We start from the raw sequence: 19,078 nt of genomic DNA, 5'->3' as shown, positions 1-19,078 counted from the left end.
AACTACTATGCTTTTGTAGATCAGTTATAAGTCATTGATAAGAGCAACACTGCCATGTGGTGTAATACTCCTTTGGCTTGTGTTTGCCCTTCCTTATAGGTAGCAGTTTTGAATGTTGGTAATCTGTAAATACATATTTAACAATGGGTTCTCACACTGATCCATTTAGTCTACACATATATAATAGCCTTGCTCTTGTCCAAGAGGTCAGAGGTCAAATGGTCTGTTGGAGGGGCCACCTGACAAACTAAAGACCTAAAAAGTCAATTTTTTCCAATCAGGTAGCACAACAATGTGTTTTAATAAATGGTGTACAACTGCATCTACAAACCACCAGTTAAGTATGAAGCCATTAGTTACAACTTATAACCACTTCATAAAAACTTTTATTGGAAAATGCCATACATTTTGGAAATTAATTAATGACCACTACAAATGTGTTACTGCTATACAAATATAATCTCAAGAGAAATATCTGATGTACAACATTCAAACCTGTGCCTATATGTGTTGCTTTTCTCTTCTGTTGTAAGAACTGCGTGGCATGTTAACGTTAAAGCTGATAACGTTAAATTACACATTAGCACAAAATGCCTGGGCTCATTTTTGAAAATCCCAGTAAAATATTATATTGTGTCCAGGTCAAATGCACTGGCGCCCCTCAGTGGTCCATCCTCTATGGCCCAGCCGCACATACATCTGTGTACGTTTGCTTGATATTCCCAAGCTAATCTTAGGACATTGTTATTTTAAATATGTTGATTATTGGATGAATATGAATGACAAACAATCATTGAAAGATTAATGTAGACTATATTAATGGTGCTAATTGCAATTAGCGCAGCCTACTTCATAGGCTTACAGCTGGGAACAGCTACATCCATACATCTCATATTTAATTTGTTGATACTATTTTGAGTATCTAATTCTGCAAAGTAACTCGTAACTAAATCAAAATAAAATAATCAAGTAAATGTAGTAAAAAGTAGCCTACATATTGTTCCTAAAATGTAGCCAGAGCACTAGGTCTGGAGGACCATGAAAATAGGCTCGATAAAGATAATTATAGATTATTATAATTAATTATTTCAGCTTCCCCCATTGCAGAAACATAGTATTGGGGAGACCCGTGACCGTAACCTATGTAAGTTAAATTGGGCTAGGCAACTAAGGAGTCCCTCTAACTCGAGTCAGGTCAGTAAATAATAAAACAATTCCACAGGCAGGCGGACTTTATTTTGAAGGTTAAGACCGGAAGTGCCAGTTGTGATTTTTAGCTAGTTTGACATTGGTACTGACTGCTGTACCCAAACAAGACTGTAACTCAGGCACTGGTATTTACTTCAGTCCTTTTAGATTACCACAGTGTCGGGACTTGGCTGATTCGGTGAGTTTAATGTCCTTATAACCAATGGAAGGAAAGTGTTTCTTAACGCGGTTGACGTTTAACGCTAGCTAATGTCACTAAGGTAGATAATCAACATCTAGATAGCTAGCCTTGCGATAGCCTAAGCTATGTAGCTAGGCTAAATTAGCTACCAGTAACGTTATGCTAAATATAATCATATAAGCTCAAAAAAACATGTCAAGAAATTTTACAAAACTTAACGAATGTAGCTACAGGTCAGCTAACGTCTAGACGTTTTAGCTCTGATATAAAGTTCATGGTAATTTACAGAGATAACGTACTGTAAGCTAGTTGCTGCTAAGGGATAGTTAACTAACGTTACATTGTTAATTATCGGAGCAAAGATGTAATATAACTGTGACAGCTCAAGGATTACAGCTAGCCAAGTTAACCTTGCTGGCTTGCCAAGCCCTGTCTTCGTTGTAAAGTGTTAAATGCTGTATTTAACCTGCGAGCTAACGTTAAATACAACAACTTTATATATAGCATACGTAGCTAAGTCTCTAAAAAAACAGCTTAATTAAGAATGCCATTAACTTCCATCTTCATGTAACCAAATACAAAAGTACAATGACGTTTTCAGTGTCGACGATTTAACCTACCTTATAATAACCTTAACTTCTTGAATCCATGACCCGAGTGTGCATATGTTTGTGATTTAAGAAAGAACAGCCATGTGCAGCTGTGTGCGGAGCTCCAGGGCTCTGTCCCCTGCTCTGCTCCCCAGGCTGCTGATTCCTCAGACGGGGTACAGACTGGCCGGCAGGCGACTCTGGACCTCCCCGCACTGTATGGCTGTCAGTGGAGACTCCCAGCTGCCCCCCCTGCCCAGCCAGGCCCGCGTGGTGATCTGTGGAGGAGGTATTATGGGAACATCAGTAGCCTTCCACCTTGCCAAACTGGGCTGGACTGACATAGTGCTGCTGGAGCAGGGCAGGTGAGAGACATGCCTGTAGTGTCATTTATTGAGCATGTTTGAAGTTTATGTGGTGGTAGGGGGGGGGGGGTCAGTGGCGTGTTTAGACTTTCTTGGCTGGGGAGGCCCGAGTGGGCCACTCAGTTATGTATGGTTGGCATTATGTCTATATGCATGCACACACACACAAGTGGGGGTGGCATTCATTTACCATTTGTCATATCTACTTTAATTAGGCCTAACATTCCAGTACCCTACAGTTTCTTACCTTCCTGTGTTTAGCATGTTTTATTTAATGTGGCATCATTATTTATATGGCAGGGATATAGAATATAAACAGTTTCTACATTCGGAGGCAATAGAGGACTTGTAAAAGGAGTTGTCGATTGGATAATGTTCTGCTAACGCTGTATTGCCTGTCCTGTTCTCTCGTTGGCAGGCTTGGTGCAGGAACAACCAGGCTGTGTGCTGGCATTGTCAGCGTGGCCAAGCCTATTTCCATAGAGTGTCAAATGGCAAACTACTCCAACAGTCTTTATATGCAGCTGGAGGAAGAGACTGGGGTCAAAACAGGTCAGCCACTTTGACATTTTCCGCTTTCACTCATATTTAACTTATCCTGCTACTTTTCATGAAGACAGAGGTTCACCCTAAGACTCATATTATTTCCTTACTGCAAAATATTGCCGAAACATTTTCCAGATGCATATAACTACCTGTTCCTTATCTAATTAAACTATTTGTCAATCTAGCTTACTACCATTTTAACTTTTATCCCTAGATGATATGAAGGTGTGCAGTGCCTCATTTTCAGACAATGGAGCAAGCTACTCATAGTATTGTTTCATTGTCATTTGTACACTAATGCAGTTACTACTAGCCTTTTCTTATAGAAGTCCAAGACATCTTTTTTTGTTCCTCGCTACAACTTCCATATGTTTTGGCCTTGTCCAAAGCTAGAATGATAATTCCCTTTTAGTTTTGAGGTTTATTATCATTTTGGCTGAGTGTTTGAGTGGGGAAGGACCTTGAGTGGTTAGACCTGCTGAGTTACATAATGTGCGGTTTGGTGTGTTTGCATGTGTGTTTCAGGTTATGTGAAGACTGGATCTCTGTGTCTGGCCCAAAATCAGGATCGCTTCCTCTCTCTGAAGCGCCTGGCATCTCGACTAAAGTAAGACCCTAAAACCTCAAGTATTCAATAAGTAAGCATTCACAAGTCAGTATTTAGTAGAGTTACCTTAGGCAGTATTAACTGATGTGGATGAGACAGCTTTGCACACAGGGACGCAGAAACCTTTCTCACTCTTCTTTACAAACCCGCTTAACCTCTGTTCTGTTGCAAAAGCACTTTGAGTGAACACGTCTAGCCACAAATACTTGACTTAATTAAGGTCTCGACTCTGACACTCCAGGACATACTAACCTTTTGCCTGGTGGTGGTAGAATGCTGCAAGATTACTTTCATTCTTTGTCTGGACAATTTTATTGCAGGTAGAAAATCACATCTACACTGAGCTGAATAATCCTGTACTCACATCAAAACGGGAAATAATGACACCTGTCATTTAAAAAAATTAAATTGTATGTTGATGTTACATAGCCCATGTAGCTACCCTGGTCATTAAGGAATCTACACCTCTTACTGATGTCCATTTTTAGCTTTATTCCTTATAGACGTATGATGGAACACCGTGAAAATGTGTTTGCCTGGAGACAAGCAGTAGAATAAAACAAAAACAGGATCTTAACAGTTTGCTCTTCACAGTCCCCATTTTCTCTCTACTGTCCGCGCTACTGTCCAAAACGTCCGGTCCTGGATCTTGTAGCTTACCAAAATAAAACTCATTCATACTGAATGTACCAAAAGGAAAAATACAACTCACTGTAACTCATAAAGAACCTGAAATTGAGTGAACAATATTTTATTATAATACGCAGAACTGAAACCACCTAGCAATCATACAGATCGCTTGTTTTAAGTTCCGGTGTTGTCATGACAACAATACAAACACTTTCCAGTGTTGTTTACGGTCCACATCACCGATTTGATCAAATATTAAAATGATTCCGAGCTCTGGAACCAGGTTAGAGATGCACGGCCTTTATAGCTTTACATCTGTATCAGTATGAGTCCTTCATCGTTATCTTTTTAACTATATTCCTAGGGTTATGGGGATCAGCTGTAACATCATTAAGCCCAAAGAGGTGGCCAAACTTCACCCTCTTGTTAACATTCATGACCTGGTGGGGGCGCTCCACCTGCCTGCAGACGCTGTGGTGTCTCCACCTGATGTTAACCACGCCCTGGCTGTGGCTGCGGCTGGAAGAGGTAACTCACAGCATGCCTTTGATTGAGCATTAATGGACAATTAGAACTAATATCTCCCTGTGTTTGCCTCCTCCTACATCTTCTCGTCTTTCTCATCCTATCCAGGGGTTCAGATCCTGGAGCGAACCACTGTTCAGCAGGTTCTGGTGGAGAAGGGTCAAGTGACGGCGGTGCAGACTGATCGTGGCTCCATTGAGTGTGAATATTTTGTCAACTGTGCTGGACAGGTAAGGTATTACTAATATCAGTGCTAAAGTAGATCAATGAATTGATGAGGGAAATCCTATGTAACCATTTAGGAATGTATTCTTTATTCCTGCCTTAGTTAAAGTTAGTTAAAATCTCTGTCTGATTCTCTCCTACAACATGGTATTAGATAAACAACGTATGACTAAACAAATTGACGTGACTTTAACTACTCTAAATAGCCGATCATATTTGGTATGTTTGGCACTGGGCACAATATATACTACCGGTCCAATGTTTGGAGTCACTTAGAAATTTCCATTACGCTCACCCCATTATACCTCACTACGCCCATTATACCTGAATATAGACAGAATCCCAGCTGAGATCAGTTGCATTGTTTTTTTAACCAGGGCGGCAGTTTTCAGATTACATTATGTGCTTACAAGATTGCAAAAGAGTTCTCCAGTGTTTTCTCAGTTAGTTTTTTAGGATGATATCAGATTAGTAAACAGAATGAGCCTTAAGAACATTGGATGAATGGTTGCTGATAATGTAGATACTGCATTCAAGTCAGCCCCCCACTCAGATCAGCTGGTATTCTGTCTATAATGAAGTGGGATGGAAATTTGTAAGTGACCCCAACCTTTTGACCGGTAGTGTACTTGTGTTCAGAGCAGCAGATATATTTATTTGTTCTGTCGGTCTCTGCTGTAGTGGGCTTACGAGCTGGGCCAGGCTAGTGAGACGAAGGTGTCGGTTCCTCTTCATGGCTGTGAACACTTCTACCTCCTCACCAAACCTCTCCAGGAACCACTTCCACCCAGCACGCCAGGTCTCACACATTTAACACGCGGGAAAATTAACTTTTTAGGCCTGCAACAGCAAATTCCAATCACTTTTACAGTTTTGTCATCTACATGTAATGCCAGTATATCACTGCTCCCAGCCTGTCCTCTAGTTTTCTCTTCCAAGATGAAGTTCCTAGTTAACACCCAGTGTCACACGATCTGCTCTGTGGTTGAAAGCCTTTATAGTTTGCACGATATTTTTTATAGCCAACATCTCAGTTTAATGAGTAGATTTATCATCATTACAGTGGAGTGTATGTCAGTGCCAGTAATGTTGCAGCTGTAGACTGGAGATGGAAAACATCTTGAAATACACCCTAAAATGTAACTTCCCTTGATTCTTGTAACTACATGTTGAACAAGTGTGTGTTTGTGACAGAGAGGGTAGAAGGTGTGCCTATAGTTAAATGTATTAAATTGAATGTTTTCCTTACTGTGAAATAATTTAGCTGCTTGGCCCCTTTTATTAATTGATAATATACTTGTTAAATCAAAGTCATTTTTACATTTTTTCTGCATGGTCATGCCTGGTACAAGCCCAGAGGAGGTGATCTCACTGAGCCTGTGTCTTGTCCCCAGTGGTGATGGATATGGACGGCAGGTTATATGCACGGCCATGGCAGGGAGGCCTTCTATCAGGGGGCTTTGAAAAGAACCCCAAACCCATCTTTACTGAGGGCCGCAACCAGCTGGAGATCCAGAACATGCAGGAGGACTGGGACCACTTTGGTAAATGAGGGAAGGAGGGATGGGAAACTGAGTTGGGAAGGAGGAAGATAGCTTTAAATTATAACTTGTATTCAAGTTTTCAAAAGGCAGACACATGACTTGATCCACTTATCTGTCAGTAATGTAGCACAGACACAAGGGGTGTTTTGTTTTGCATAACGGTAGGTGCCTTAGTTGTATTTTACTGATGTGATTAAATAGTCTGACGTGGTCATACTCGGATTCTGGTCAGAATAGGACTATAGATATAGAATAGATTTTGCTCCAATGGGCTGTGATTATGTGGCGTGTTTCATCACTCAATTGGATAGACCTACAACCAATCAGAGTAATGGAGTGGGACTTGTGTTGACTTTTGCCGAATCCTGTAGGAAAGACGGCAAAACATGCCTTGCTCGCAGTTCACTGTTCCTCTTTTAAAATGAATGTGCTGTCTATAACAGACGCGATAATGGAATCTACACATCTCAGTTATCCAGTGGCAGCCGTCTTTGTGTTTTTTGTGATTACATTTTAAGTTGTCTTTGTTGTAAACAAATTCAACCCAAGCGCCCAGTTAATTTTGATTAGTCTGAACAGCTCTGGGATGAGCATAGTCGATCCACAACAAATCCACTACTCCAGACTGAACTCCCGACCTCAAATGTTGTGGGTGGGGCTACGTTTGGCTGGTATTTGGGCTAGTTATTTACTCAAACATTTGCAGTTGTTTCCTAAAGAGTCCAAAGAACAATGTAGTTGCAGAGTACTTCTTATATGTTTGTGAAGAATCAGGTCATTGTTTTATAGTAAGAATGCATTAGCATCTCTAATTTAGGATATTCTATTTTTGGCCCAGTGTACTTCCTGTACTGATGACCCCAGAATTCTTTTACTTGCATTTTGCATTTACATATTGTTTTGCAAGTGTAAAGTCATACTGTTCTTGTTAATTTAGCTGTAAGCAATGTCAGTTCAAAGTACATCTCAGACATGTCAACACACACACACACACACACACACACACACACACACACACACACACACACACACACACACACACACACACAAACACAAACAAACCTGTCTTTTGGTCTTGGCCTTGTTCTAGTAATCTGAGATCCCTCGTGCATCTTGATGGTTGTTGAAAAGACACCCCCATGCCACCACCCAGGCTTGAAGTGAAGCAAGGCAGAGAGTCAAACTAATCAGGCACTGTCCTTTGTAATTAAAATTCTTTTCCACATGACATAACATTTGTTCATTGTATTTTAAAAGTAGTACTTGAAAAAAGAATGTGTGAACTAATATATATACAAGAATATGAAAATACTGGATTGGAGCTCACCTCCTGTCAATAATGATTTGAATGTAAAAAGTCAAGTTTTCTCACAATTTTGTGATTTTAAAAACAAGAAAACAAGTTTAATATCTTAGTGCTGCATTTTGGTATCAATAATAATAATCTTTCAGTTTCTACTGGCAGTGTGTTTTTACATTGTACTGCCACATTGGACTCTCTGGGTCAGCTTTCGTGTTGGAAAACCTCTGGTGGTGGTTAGGAAAAGGCAATTAGACTGTTTGCTTTTTCTGTGATTTGAAATGAAACAACACACAGAGGTTAAACAAGTAGAAGAAGAATTTATGTAGGAGGAAGCAGTTGGGTTTATGGGAAATGTGGCTTTAAATTCTGACAAATAAGACTGGCTGGCATTGCTTTAGTTTGACACTTGCCTTGATCACAGTGTAATTTGTAAATGATAACAATAGAAAAGGATTACTGATTTGACAATGCAACGTGTTGATGTGTACATAACACCTTTTTTATAGAAGGTCTTGAAAAAGATTGTATACAAACCGTATTGTCTTCTACCTCCAGAGCCAATGCTCAGTGCTTTGCTGAGGAGAATGCCGAGTCTTGAATCAGCTGAGATCCATCAGCTGGTCAACTGTCCGGAGTCCTTCACCCCTGATATGCGCTGCCTTATGGGGGAGACACCGGGTGTCTCTGGCTACTACGTGCTGGCAGGGATGAACTCCTCCGGCCTGTCCTTTGCTGGAGGAGCTGGCAAGTAAGCATGGATAAAACTGTATTTGCTAGAACATAGCCTACAGTATTTGTGAAGACAAACATTAGAAAATGGTCTTGAAGACTAAACTGCACCGTATTCTGCCCCTGGTTACATTATTTAGGAGGGTGTCTGAAATGTATTTTACTTTGAAAATAATTCAGCCTCAGTTTAGTAATTTCAGTGAACAGCTATTTGATATGAATATGCTGTGATACAATAAAGCACAAATGGCATGTTTTGTGGTTTGGTATTCAGGTACTTGGCAGAGTGGATGACCTATGGTTACCCCACTGCCAACGTGTGGTCACTGGACATCAAGCGCTTTGGGAACCTGCAGAGCAGCCGAACCTTCCTGCGACACAGAGTAATGGAGGTCATGCGTGAGTATTGAGCTCTTGTCATAGTTTATATGTGTGGTGCGTCTTAAAACAACACTCACATGGCCAAATGAACACTTCAAGAGGTATTAGTCACTAATTGTTCCTCTTGTTCATACTGGAAATATAGAGATTCAATCCTAGCAAGATTCCAATGTAAGGGACAGGAGATAAAAGCCACAGTCCTCGTTCTGTCAAGGTCAGACAAAAACTAGTGGGTACCTTCCAAAGTTATGGTCTCTTTAGTATAAAACCTCCTGTTTGTTTCACTTCACTTTCACTGCAGTTCAGCTAGAACACACTATCTGAGGAATTTTGTACTTCAGAGACCTTAACTTTGGAAAATACCCTTCTGATTGAACAAACACTGCAGAAGCCTTGTGTTAGCTTGTGTTGAACTTTGGAATGCATTTTTGTATTAACAGAGAATTGTGGAGAGGAGGAATGATAGGCAAATAATAACTCTTGTGATTAGAGAAAAATATAAAATATCTTTTAACCAAAGCGACTTACAAAACACTACAGCCTTCCTTTCTATAGGGGGGGTGGACAACAGCATACAGTTGTGAAGGTAAAACAAAAGTTACACACTGTCTGGTTGAGCTGTTCTCTCAGGATGAGAAGCACCACCTGCACATTTTACACCCTATACAGCAAGTCACAAATTCAGAATAATAGTTTCCACCACCTTAAAGGTAGTTAAGTATTATGTTGATATCAATTTTTTTTTTTTTTAGTATGGCCTTGTTATGATTTATGTCTGTGTGTGTTTGTGTCCAGCCCTGCTGTACGAACTAAAGGTTCCTCGCTGGGACTTTCAGACTGGGCGTCAGCTGCGCACCAGCCCTCTGTATGACCGCCTGGACACCCAGGGAGCTCGCTGGATGGAGAAACATGGTTTTGAAAGGCCCAAATACTTTGTTCCTCCAGGAAAAGGTACAGATTACTCACCAGCAGCACGCTGCATTGTCTTTATCCGGAAGTCTTCTGTTACCCTCGAGAATCCAAGGGATTTAAAAAAAACTGATTGTGCGTGTAGATTTGCTGTCTCTGGACCAGAGTAAGACCTTCTACAAGCCAGACTGGTTTGACATCGTTGGAGAAGAAGTGAAATGCTGCAAAGAAGCCGTCTGTGTCATCGACATGTCCTCCTTCACCAAGTTTGAACTGACTGTAAGTCTCCGTGCACTATGGACAACTTGTTGTCGTTAATACACACTGAATCACATAAGGCGGAAAACTGCTGCTGCACTACCTTCTATGTAGGCTCAGGACCTAGTCACACCTAGTGGGTGATGCCAGCATTAGTTTTCCACTTCATCTGTTCCAGAAAATGGCAAATTGCTGTTTAACCCATTTGTGCCGGATGCTTTGCGCTGACGCATTACATCTACCGCCGGTTACTGCGTTGTGCAGCTCTGAACCTCCAGCCGGCTGCTGCGTGGCGTAGCATTTTGTATTCGTCAGTCTTTTCGTGACGCGTGCAGCAGAGAACGCACTGTCATTGGCTCAGATACACATGAGGTGGGTCTTGTTGGCTATTTAAAGCCATGTGACCACCAAAATGTACCGTAGTTTGCTGAAAATCATCTTAATCAACCAGACATACATCTGCGTTTGTTTATGATTTTTTGAGAGACGAGCGAGAAAATGTCTCCGACAGAGAAGGATTTAGACAGCGAGGGCAGTGACATTGAGTTGGAAGATACTGAGGAGTTTGGGAGGGAGGCTGTGGTAGATGATTATGAAGAAGTGCTGGATGATCCTTTGCAACGCAGTATCCAGCGACGGATGTAATGTGTCGGCACAAAGCATCCGGCACAAATGGGTTAAATGGCAGATTATGTCATTCTTTGTCAACCGGAAGCCAGTGATGCAGCAGTTATCTTATCAGTCCATGAGTATTGCACCCACTGTGGTGAAGCAATTTAAGTCAAACCTTGTGGTTTGTCCTGATGGCCCAGTCAACGAAGGACCAGGCCCTGGATCTGCTGCAACATCTGTGTGCCAACGACCTGGATGTTCCTGTTGGACATATCGTCCACACCGGCATGCTGAATGAGAGGGGAGGCTATGAGAACGACTGCAGCGTGGCCCGCCTCAGCAAGAACAGGTTTGTAACACCTAGGCAAATAATATCGCAGACATGCACTTTGACCATTTAAAAGTCACATTTCTCTCCCTTCTCCAGTTTCTTTATTGTCTCTCCGACAGACCAGCAGGTCCACTGTTGGTCCTGGATTAAGAAACACATGCCCAATGACCCAGACCTGCACCTAGAGGATGTCAGCTGGAAGTACACTGGTAAGCATACAGCACCATTGTTGAGGTCTTGCACTGATGTTGCCATCTAGTGCCCACACAATCATATTAAAGGGTGGAAGCAATGCACCATCATAAAATGCCCGCAGTATCCTACATCCACTTTTGGCTCTTCACCCAGTTATTTAAATGGACTGATTCTGGGTTCAGCATTAAAATCAGACACTAGGAGGTCCAAGGAGGTGGTTATTTAAATGCCCAAAATCTAATCTAGTAAACTTGCATGGTGCGGTTATAGCCGGCAGAGAGCGGTAAAGCAAATGCAGAAGTGCCGTTCACCCTGTTAAGAGTCGATGAACCACAGAAACAGTTTTGAAAACATTATCTTAAGGTAAAAACGTTACATTGTGCTGCTTTAACTCCTTGCTAACTACTCCTTGCTATGTTCAAGAGGAATAGAGCTAGTAAGCACAAAGAAACCCATGCTTTAAACTTTGTCTGTCCAATCTACTTTTATTTATTTATTTTTTATCAAGATCACAATATTAACTGGCGCAATACACATATCAAAGAAGGCTGCACCATATTGCAAAACACACAGAGTTTTTATCAGAAGAAAACCACGTTTTCACATATCGCATCTTTTTCTCATATCGTGCAGCACTACTTTAAACAGATACTAGTATTATGAGTCATTGTATTAACATTAATTGTGAAGTGAATCAGAGAAGCTGTATGATGAAAGTACCAAACTCCATCAGAACCTTGTTAGCCCGATGGTCTTTCTGGAGTGTTTATTTTGATTCTTGACCCACAGCTTTAAATCTCATTGGACCTCGTGCAATGGATGTTCTGGCTGAGCTGTCATATGTTTCCATGACACCTGACCATTTCCCCTCCATGTTCTGTAAGGTAGGAATCAAAATCTAGTTTAAATGGACATTAAGATTGTAATCATAATAATAGTGGTGATGGCAGTGGGAAGAATGGTACAATTAATTGTTGAAATGTAGTAGGTACACAGGTGCAACATCTGTGTATTAGTTTGCAACCAGTAGCACAAGTACCTGTTTATACTCTGTTATTAACCCTACATTGACAAGGGCCGTGTGTTTGTGGGGGGGTGTGTGTGTGTGTGTACGTGTGTGTGTACTTGTGTGTACGGGTGTGTTTATGTTTACAGGAGATGAGTGTTGGCTACGCCAATGGGATCAGAGTGATGAGTATGACTCACACCGGAGAACCAGGTTTCATGCTCTACATGCCTATAGAGGTGCGTTCTGCACACACAAATCAAATATGTATCCAGTCACCATTCCACAGTGGTGAAGTAGTTTTCAGTACCCTAGAGTCATCTTTACATACAGTCTATGGCGTGGACTGTAGGATGGAGGATGTGTCTCCAAGAGGTTTTGTCTTCACTCATACAGTCTATGCATTAATCTCTGTACAGTACATCAGATCTAACATTAGTGTTTCCCTCTGCTCTCCACAGTATGCACTGCATGTGTACAACGAGGTGATGTCAGTGGGTCAGAAGTATGGGATTCGTAATTCTGGGTACTACGCGCTGCGCAGCCTACGCATCGAGAAATTCTTTGCCTTCTGGGGTCAGGACCTCGACGCTTTCACCACCCCGCTGGAGTGTGGACGGGAGTTCAGGGTTAAGTTTGACAAGGTCTGTGGCCACTTCAGCTGTGTAAGAACATCAAACTGTATTTTAGTAGCCAGTGGGGGTTCTGACTGCTGCGTTCTGGTTCTGGTTTGGTAACAGCAGTCCTTTGCTGTTACCAAGGTAACTTTGGAGAAGTGGTTATTCAGCACAAATAGTGTTGATGCATTGCATTTCTATTTATTACATTGTTACACTATGGCTTGGCCAAACTGATTCACAATTGTAGCTCTTGCTTTTGCTTTAAAGTTCCATTTAGTTACAGCCCTAATAAATATATATTTATATTTATAGTAAAGTTCATTCCTGTGCAGTGTTTGTAGATTAATTGTTTGTAGACCATGTCCTGAAACACCTAACAATGCTCCTTCCTTTATCTTCTTACGTTCTCCTCTTCCCTGCTTTGCCCCTTTTCCTCTCTTTTACCCCTACTTTTTTCAATTTTCCTCACTTCCTCACTTGTCTTGTCTCTATGTCTCCATCAGGACACAGACTTCCTTGGTCGTGAGGCCTTGCTGCAGCAGCGTCAGGACGGTCCGTCTCGGCGATTTGTCATGCTGGTTCTAGAGGACCACGACACTGAGCTGGACCTGTGGCCATGGTGGGGCGAGCCCATCTACCGTAACGGTCAGCTAGCTGGGACAACCACCAGCAGCGCCTACAGCTACACTCTGGAGCGCCACATCTGCCTTGGCTTTGTATCTCCGCCGCCAGGCCCAGAGGGGCTCCCCACACCCATCACCCCAGACTTCATCAACCGTGGGGACTATGAAGTGGACATTGCTGGCCAGCGCTACCCAGCCAAAGCCAAACTCTACCCCTTCAGCTCCCTCTTCGTCCAGCAAAAACGTCGCAAGGAAGACATGGAGTTAAGCAACCTCCAGGCAAAGTAATGAAGGCTAATAGATGATTGAAGGCCTCCCTTCTGCCACAGAAGGGGCTTCTGTGACACTCCTTCAGCTTTTCAATCCAGTCATGCTCACACCTGGCAGTGCCAATCTATCGTCCCCTTTCTAGTTCCTAATCCAAGGGCTGTGTGCACAATCACTATTTGTGTCACCAAATACTTGAGCTATATCAAATGCAGCAATTCAACAATACGCCCGTGTCAAAGCCAATTCTGCCCTAGTTTTTCAGCCCTGGCTGGCTTCACACTGAAACACGCTCCACGGTTCACTGGACCGGTCTAAGGTGAAGTGCCTTGGTCAAGGCAGCATCAACAATATGTGTTGAGGACTCTTTCGCTTACTTCACTTTAACCCTCCCAGAAGGGATTTAGACGGGCTATCTTCTCCAGTTGTCTCCAGTTTTGACACTGCACAGTCTGAAAGAGTTTGAAAGAAATGTCATTCAATGCTAATGTTTAAAATGGCTACAGATTCAACGCAGTTGTTGACGTTGATGTCATTTTACAAATTAAACATTTGCTGCTGTAAAGAATACGAGCGATGTGATATAGAGAGCAATGTGGCTTATTTACGTTCTACTGTACACTGCTATCATTTTCAATACATTATCCTCCAATCAGGAAGCCTGATATAATCATTAGTAAACCATTGTTTACACCTCTTCCTGTCCTGTTTAAAGGCTTCTCCGGCTCTCCTTAAAGCCTAAAAGTAAAGCAAAAATGACCTTTTCCTCCTGGATTGTGTCTTCATCATCAACTTTCAGCTCATTCTGCTGTGTCAAGCTTTTAGTAATGTATTTATGGTAATTGTTATTTATGTTTTGCTTTATGTTATATATCACTCTGGTCGTTTCGAAGCAGTGTTGCTCGTTTGATGCTCGAGTTTTGTTTCATTGATGTGTGTTGTGGAATGTGTGGCTGATGTCCAGGTGACCCACAGACGGGGAAGTCCGGATAGGAAAGCTGTGGCTGGCTGTATTCCAAACATGTTGGTTGGTGTAAATAACATGTAATATCTTTGATTGGCGATGTGATTTTTGCCTGATCCAGAGTTACGATGTTTGTGTAAAGGAAGGACTTCACTGCAATCTGAAATTAAGCAATGTATTTTTGTACAGCTGATGTGTAAAATCTCTATTTTCAGTACTGCACCTTTTTTTCTAGTCTTTAAGTCATATCAGCTGTATGAATCATCGATACTTTGGTCAGTTACTTCATTCTTGCAGTTGTCTCTCTGATGATTCATTATTTCAAATGCTTGCTGTACGTGTAAAAGTCATTTTTCAGCTTGATGTTTTCTTACATTTGCATACGTCTACTCCTTTAGTAATTTGGCCCTCTTGCCCTCTTTCAGAGATCCAAAGTCTGGCAGAGCTACAGATCAGCTGGTCTGGGGCTGGGGGGGGGGGGGGGGGGGGGGGGGGGGGGGGGGGGGGGGTAACTTCAGCAATGCTGTCGTGAAGAACAAAGTTACTACAAGAACTGCAGTTGGATGTTGAATTCATCCTGCCAATAGTTAAAATGGCTTTATGGTTGTGCAGTACTGGTGCTCCAAGATGCTGCTGCCTCATCATTTCAGATTCAGATTTGGATGCAGATTGTTTCACTCAATCTCACGTCCAGCATTTATTAAGTTTTACTTTCGAACATGTTAAATGAAAGGGATCGTGGAAGCAGGGTACCCATTGTTACAACTCCCAGTGATTGAATAGACACATGACTCTACACACCAATGTGTTTAGTCTTGTTAAAGAGTGGTTTTGTGCAAAATGGTGATCAGAGTAACAAAAGGTTTATATAAAGTGTATCTCTAACTCTTTGTCTACCTGTCATGTATATGGTTGGAAAATGACATACTGATTGTTTGAGTGTTTGTTTGAATTAGAGATGGAACAATTCAAGTTCAGAATCCAAACTGTTCGGTCTGCTAGTCACGGTGTGGGACATGTATCATTCAGCTCATTTTAGTCTCACAGATGTCCGTCAAAAAGACGGAAAAGAGTGTCTAGAGATGACTGTGTAACACGTGGCGCATGCCAGCTAACTCTTATCCAAATATAAATGGACCGAACAGAGCAGTGTTCTGAAAACAGTCCACAGTGTGTGTTCAGGTTATGCAGCACTTAACGTGTCTTATTTTAGTCAAATTTATTTAAATAATACAGTGGCACTTTTCCTTTTGGAAAAAAAAAACCCAGGCGTTGTTTCATGGAATTTAAAAACACTGCACTTTCAACTGGAAAATGAACATTTTAAATAAAAACTGACATGTTTAAGAGCTTATGTTGAGCTCATGCTTCACTTTGTTAATGGACTTCTGGACTCTATAATTGGGCCGTTTTACATAAAAATAACAAAGCTGCTTTTTTTGTTTGCATTAAGTAGAAAACATCTTTAATAAAGATTGACGATGAAATATTGTTTGTTTCTATATTCAAAGAGTTTAGTTTCTGAGCCAAATAAATGAAAAGCATGTTGAAATCAGTGACTCAGTCACTCTTTAGATTTACTCTTAGTATTATTTAAAAAGGCCCTATTAACAACCGTTAAACTAATCATTCTAAAGTGCAGGAGCTTGGGATTGATGGTGTACCTTTAACTTGAAGAGCTCAGTAAATCCCTCTTTGGTATCTTCACATGAAGCTTCATGTCTGATTGTGAAGGCGTCTGAAACACTGGTGCAACAACAAACCGGTCACTTGGCCCACGGGCTCGCATCCGCTGGAGAATTTAACAGTTCAACGGACTACGTGGAAGAATGGAGGGACATTGTTCCAAACATTACCGCCTGCTGTTTTGTTATTGGCTTTCTATGGTGTTAGGGAATTGGAGTTTTGTGGTATTTTAATGGTTAAAACTCTAGCATGGGCGGAGAGCGCTATAGCAGAAGTACAATGGTACAAATGAAATGTCAGTGAACGTCTGGTATGTAGGATATGATCCTAATAATTACTAATCGGTGAAGTGGTTGTGTTGTCTTCTTCAGTGCTGAAACACACCAATGGATAATTTTGGATCATGTTTGTCTCATTTCATGTTTCTATTTTAGCACTACTACGTGCTGGACTGGTCTGCGTATGAGATTTCTCCAGAGCTTTACACTAATGGATTTATATCATGTTAAAACATATTTGTCTAATATACTTCATGTAAAATATAAAGAGAATTTTGATGAATTTGCTTTAACGTGTTGACTGATTGCCTGTCCGTCCCTGTGAGCTCAGTGGTGTAGTAGGGTTCAGTCCCCATGGCAACCGGCTGTGTGTTCAGCCCTGACGTAGTGAACCTCGTGCTGCTTCTCTTCCCACGGTGTCAGCTTTACTCGTGTGTTGCAGCAGACATAAAGGACTGAGATGAGAGGCTTGAGACACCTGTGCTCAGCTCATTAATATCACCACCTGTCATTATTTCCACTAATTAACTAAGCAGGGTCATCTCAGAGCCAGTGGGAATGTTATGCAACAACACTTTATTAGCACATAACCACAGCGTCCTCTTGCTGCAGTGCATTCTGGTCCACAGAGATCACGTCCTTCTGGCCTTGCGTGGGCGGCATCCGTTGTGCGGCACGGGGGTATTGTCTGTGATCGATACCACCTCCAGGCCTCCCATCGTCAGGCCTTTGATCGCAGACTGCACAACAGAGAAGAATTCATTCATTCATTCATTCGACAGAACTGAAATTAGCCCTCATTTAAAAAAAAAGAACTGAACTTAATTGGCATCTTTTTTAACATCCTGCCATGAAGCAGGTGACAAGGAGGGGGAAACAGTCAAATCCACCAAAATTAAATGAATGGCTGTCAACAATCGAGCAAATGTTTGACATGAAATCATTAACCTTTATAATCAGAGATCATGCAAACAAATGGAACAAGAAAACTAAATATCTCCATTTAGCACAAGACTTGTAATTAATGAATGGGGTGAATATGGAGAATGTTTCTTTTTTCACATTAAAGCATGCCAACATGTTCTAGTGGAAACCCCAAACACACGTACAGTATGAACCTAAGACTAAGAATCTGGGACCTAGAGACACAATCACATCCCACGGCAAAAAAGCACAACAGAAGCAGTTCCATGTTTTCTTCTTCTACTCACCTGACGTCCAGGACCAAGACCTTTGACCACGACACGGACAAACGTGACGCCCTTCGCTGTGGCTTTCTGTCAGAGGAGACACACAGAAGGTTGACTGATGTCCATCTGACTCCACCACCCTAGAACAGCTAGATCTGTTTCACGTGGTAGAATCCTAGCATTGGAGGTTAACTTCACCTTTATACACTGTGTGCCAAACAACGTAACATTACAACTCTTATAGAGGGACAACTAGTATCTGCTGGCAACTCGGCTTTTGTCCACGTTTGGAGTAGAATGGCGATCTGACTGTGTTGGTCGGAATATGCCAAACACGCTAGAGGTACAGCTTCACAAGAGTGAGGATTTACTGAATGTCTTAGGGTCAAACAAAACACCTTGGGCATGCCATCAGTATTCAGACATGTCCTAGGCTAGGCGGTTGAGAAAATAGGTCAACAGATCATAAAAATGATTGGTATTCAGCCATAATACTGACAGTGTTTGACCAGCATGACTTTACTTCTAGGAGATTTTGGTTCATTTTCTTTCAATTGCTAAATAAACAAGAGGAAACAAAACTATTTTTTCAGTTCTGCAACATTTTAACACAGCAGATCATACAGTATGCTATAAGTATCTCACATATCTGCCCATGTGATGAAAACACTTCATTTCTCTAGTTTGACCTTAACCCTGTTAACCAGAAGTCTTTATAAATCATTAAGACAAATCAGTATTTACCAAGGAAGGTTTTCTGAATTTATAAAACATATTTGAAGTGATTTTGTAATAATAAATTGAATAAATAGATTTTTGCATAGAACATTAAGACTTTTTTTAGACCCTGCGGGAACCCTGTGGTGTGTTTCAGACACATGTAAGTCCTGCATGTTGAGTGACGTGCCAGTGATGTGTTCCTGGTCCCTGACTGTCGGGGGGGACGTACCGCGGCTGCAGAGATGCCGGCTGTCTGAGCAGCGATGGGCGTCGACTTCTTGATGTTCTTGAAGCCTTCTGTTCCGCAGGACGTCCTGACCACCGACTGTCCTGTGCTCTCCGTCAGCTGGATGTGTGTGCTGGCACGGGACAGGGAAGTTTACTGGGTCACAAATATGTATATCATACACGGGTGGAGCTGCACAATTAATCAAATTTTGATCACAATTTGGACTTTCCACAATCAAATTTGCGCGATCGAGCAATATTTTACATGCATCATGTGTTTTTTGACGTGCGTTACATGACCCATTTCTTCTGTAAAGCTGTGCCTTTGTTTTTAGCTCTCCTCTTACTCTCCACAC

General features: G+C 41.7%; 2 protein-coding genes across 3 annotated transcripts in view; one reads left to right on the top strand and one right to left on the bottom strand.

The window, feature by feature from the left end:
• Positions 1 to 1,241: 1,241 nt before the first annotated feature.
• pdpr (pyruvate dehydrogenase phosphatase regulatory subunit) overlaps positions 1,242 to 19,078 on the top strand; it is a 25,120-nt gene continuing 7,283 nt past the window's right edge. Inside the window, exons 1-18 of one of the 2 annotated variants that reach the window (XM_034872182.1) lie at positions 1,242 to 1,387; positions 2,072 to 2,345; positions 2,764 to 2,897; positions 3,417 to 3,498; positions 4,493 to 4,656; positions 4,762 to 4,883; positions 5,560 to 5,677; positions 6,273 to 6,422; positions 8,281 to 8,473; positions 8,729 to 8,853; positions 9,631 to 9,786; positions 9,890 to 10,023; positions 10,815 to 10,963; positions 11,042 to 11,154; positions 11,930 to 12,024; positions 12,296 to 12,385; positions 12,608 to 12,790; positions 13,270 to 13,677. In XM_034872182.1, the coding sequence (XP_034728073.1) occupies positions 2,083 to 2,345; positions 2,764 to 2,897; positions 3,417 to 3,498; positions 4,493 to 4,656; positions 4,762 to 4,883; positions 5,560 to 5,677; positions 6,273 to 6,422; positions 8,281 to 8,473; positions 8,729 to 8,853; positions 9,631 to 9,786; positions 9,890 to 10,023; positions 10,815 to 10,963; positions 11,042 to 11,154; positions 11,930 to 12,024; positions 12,296 to 12,385; positions 12,608 to 12,790; positions 13,270 to 13,677 (2,679 nt within the window). In that variant the 5' untranslated portion in view covers positions 1,242 to 1,387; positions 2,072 to 2,082. Of the gene's footprint in view, positions 1,388 to 2,071; positions 2,346 to 2,763; positions 2,898 to 3,416; positions 3,499 to 4,492; positions 4,657 to 4,761; positions 4,884 to 5,559; positions 5,678 to 6,272; positions 6,423 to 8,280; positions 8,474 to 8,728; positions 8,854 to 9,630; positions 9,787 to 9,889; positions 10,024 to 10,814; positions 10,964 to 11,041; positions 11,155 to 11,929; positions 12,025 to 12,295; positions 12,386 to 12,607; positions 12,791 to 13,269; positions 13,840 to 14,230; positions 14,235 to 19,078 lie in introns of those variants that run through there. The other variant, XM_034872189.1, reaches the window with a different exon arrangement.
• Positions 17,143 to 19,078, bottom strand: part of mrps11 (mitochondrial ribosomal protein S11) — a 3,303-nt gene continuing 1,367 nt past the window's right edge. Inside the window, exons 4-6 of the mRNA XM_034872220.1 lie at positions 18,724 to 18,853; positions 17,796 to 17,861; positions 17,143 to 17,324 (exon numbers count right to left, since the gene is read on the bottom strand). Coding sequence (XP_034728111.1) covers positions 17,217 to 17,324; positions 17,796 to 17,861; positions 18,724 to 18,853 — 304 coding nt within the window. The 3' untranslated portion in view covers positions 17,143 to 17,216. The remainder of the gene's footprint in view (positions 17,325 to 17,795; positions 17,862 to 18,723; positions 18,854 to 19,078) is intronic.

This window comes from Etheostoma cragini, chromosome 1 (genome assembly GCF_013103735.1).
Source record: "Etheostoma cragini isolate CJK2018 chromosome 1, CSU_Ecrag_1.0, whole genome shotgun sequence".
Lineage (NCBI taxonomy): Eukaryota > Metazoa > Chordata > Actinopteri > Perciformes > Percidae > Etheostoma > Etheostoma cragini.
The sequence above is the reverse complement of the archived record's forward strand: the minus strand, read 5'-3'. Positions and strand labels throughout refer to the sequence as shown.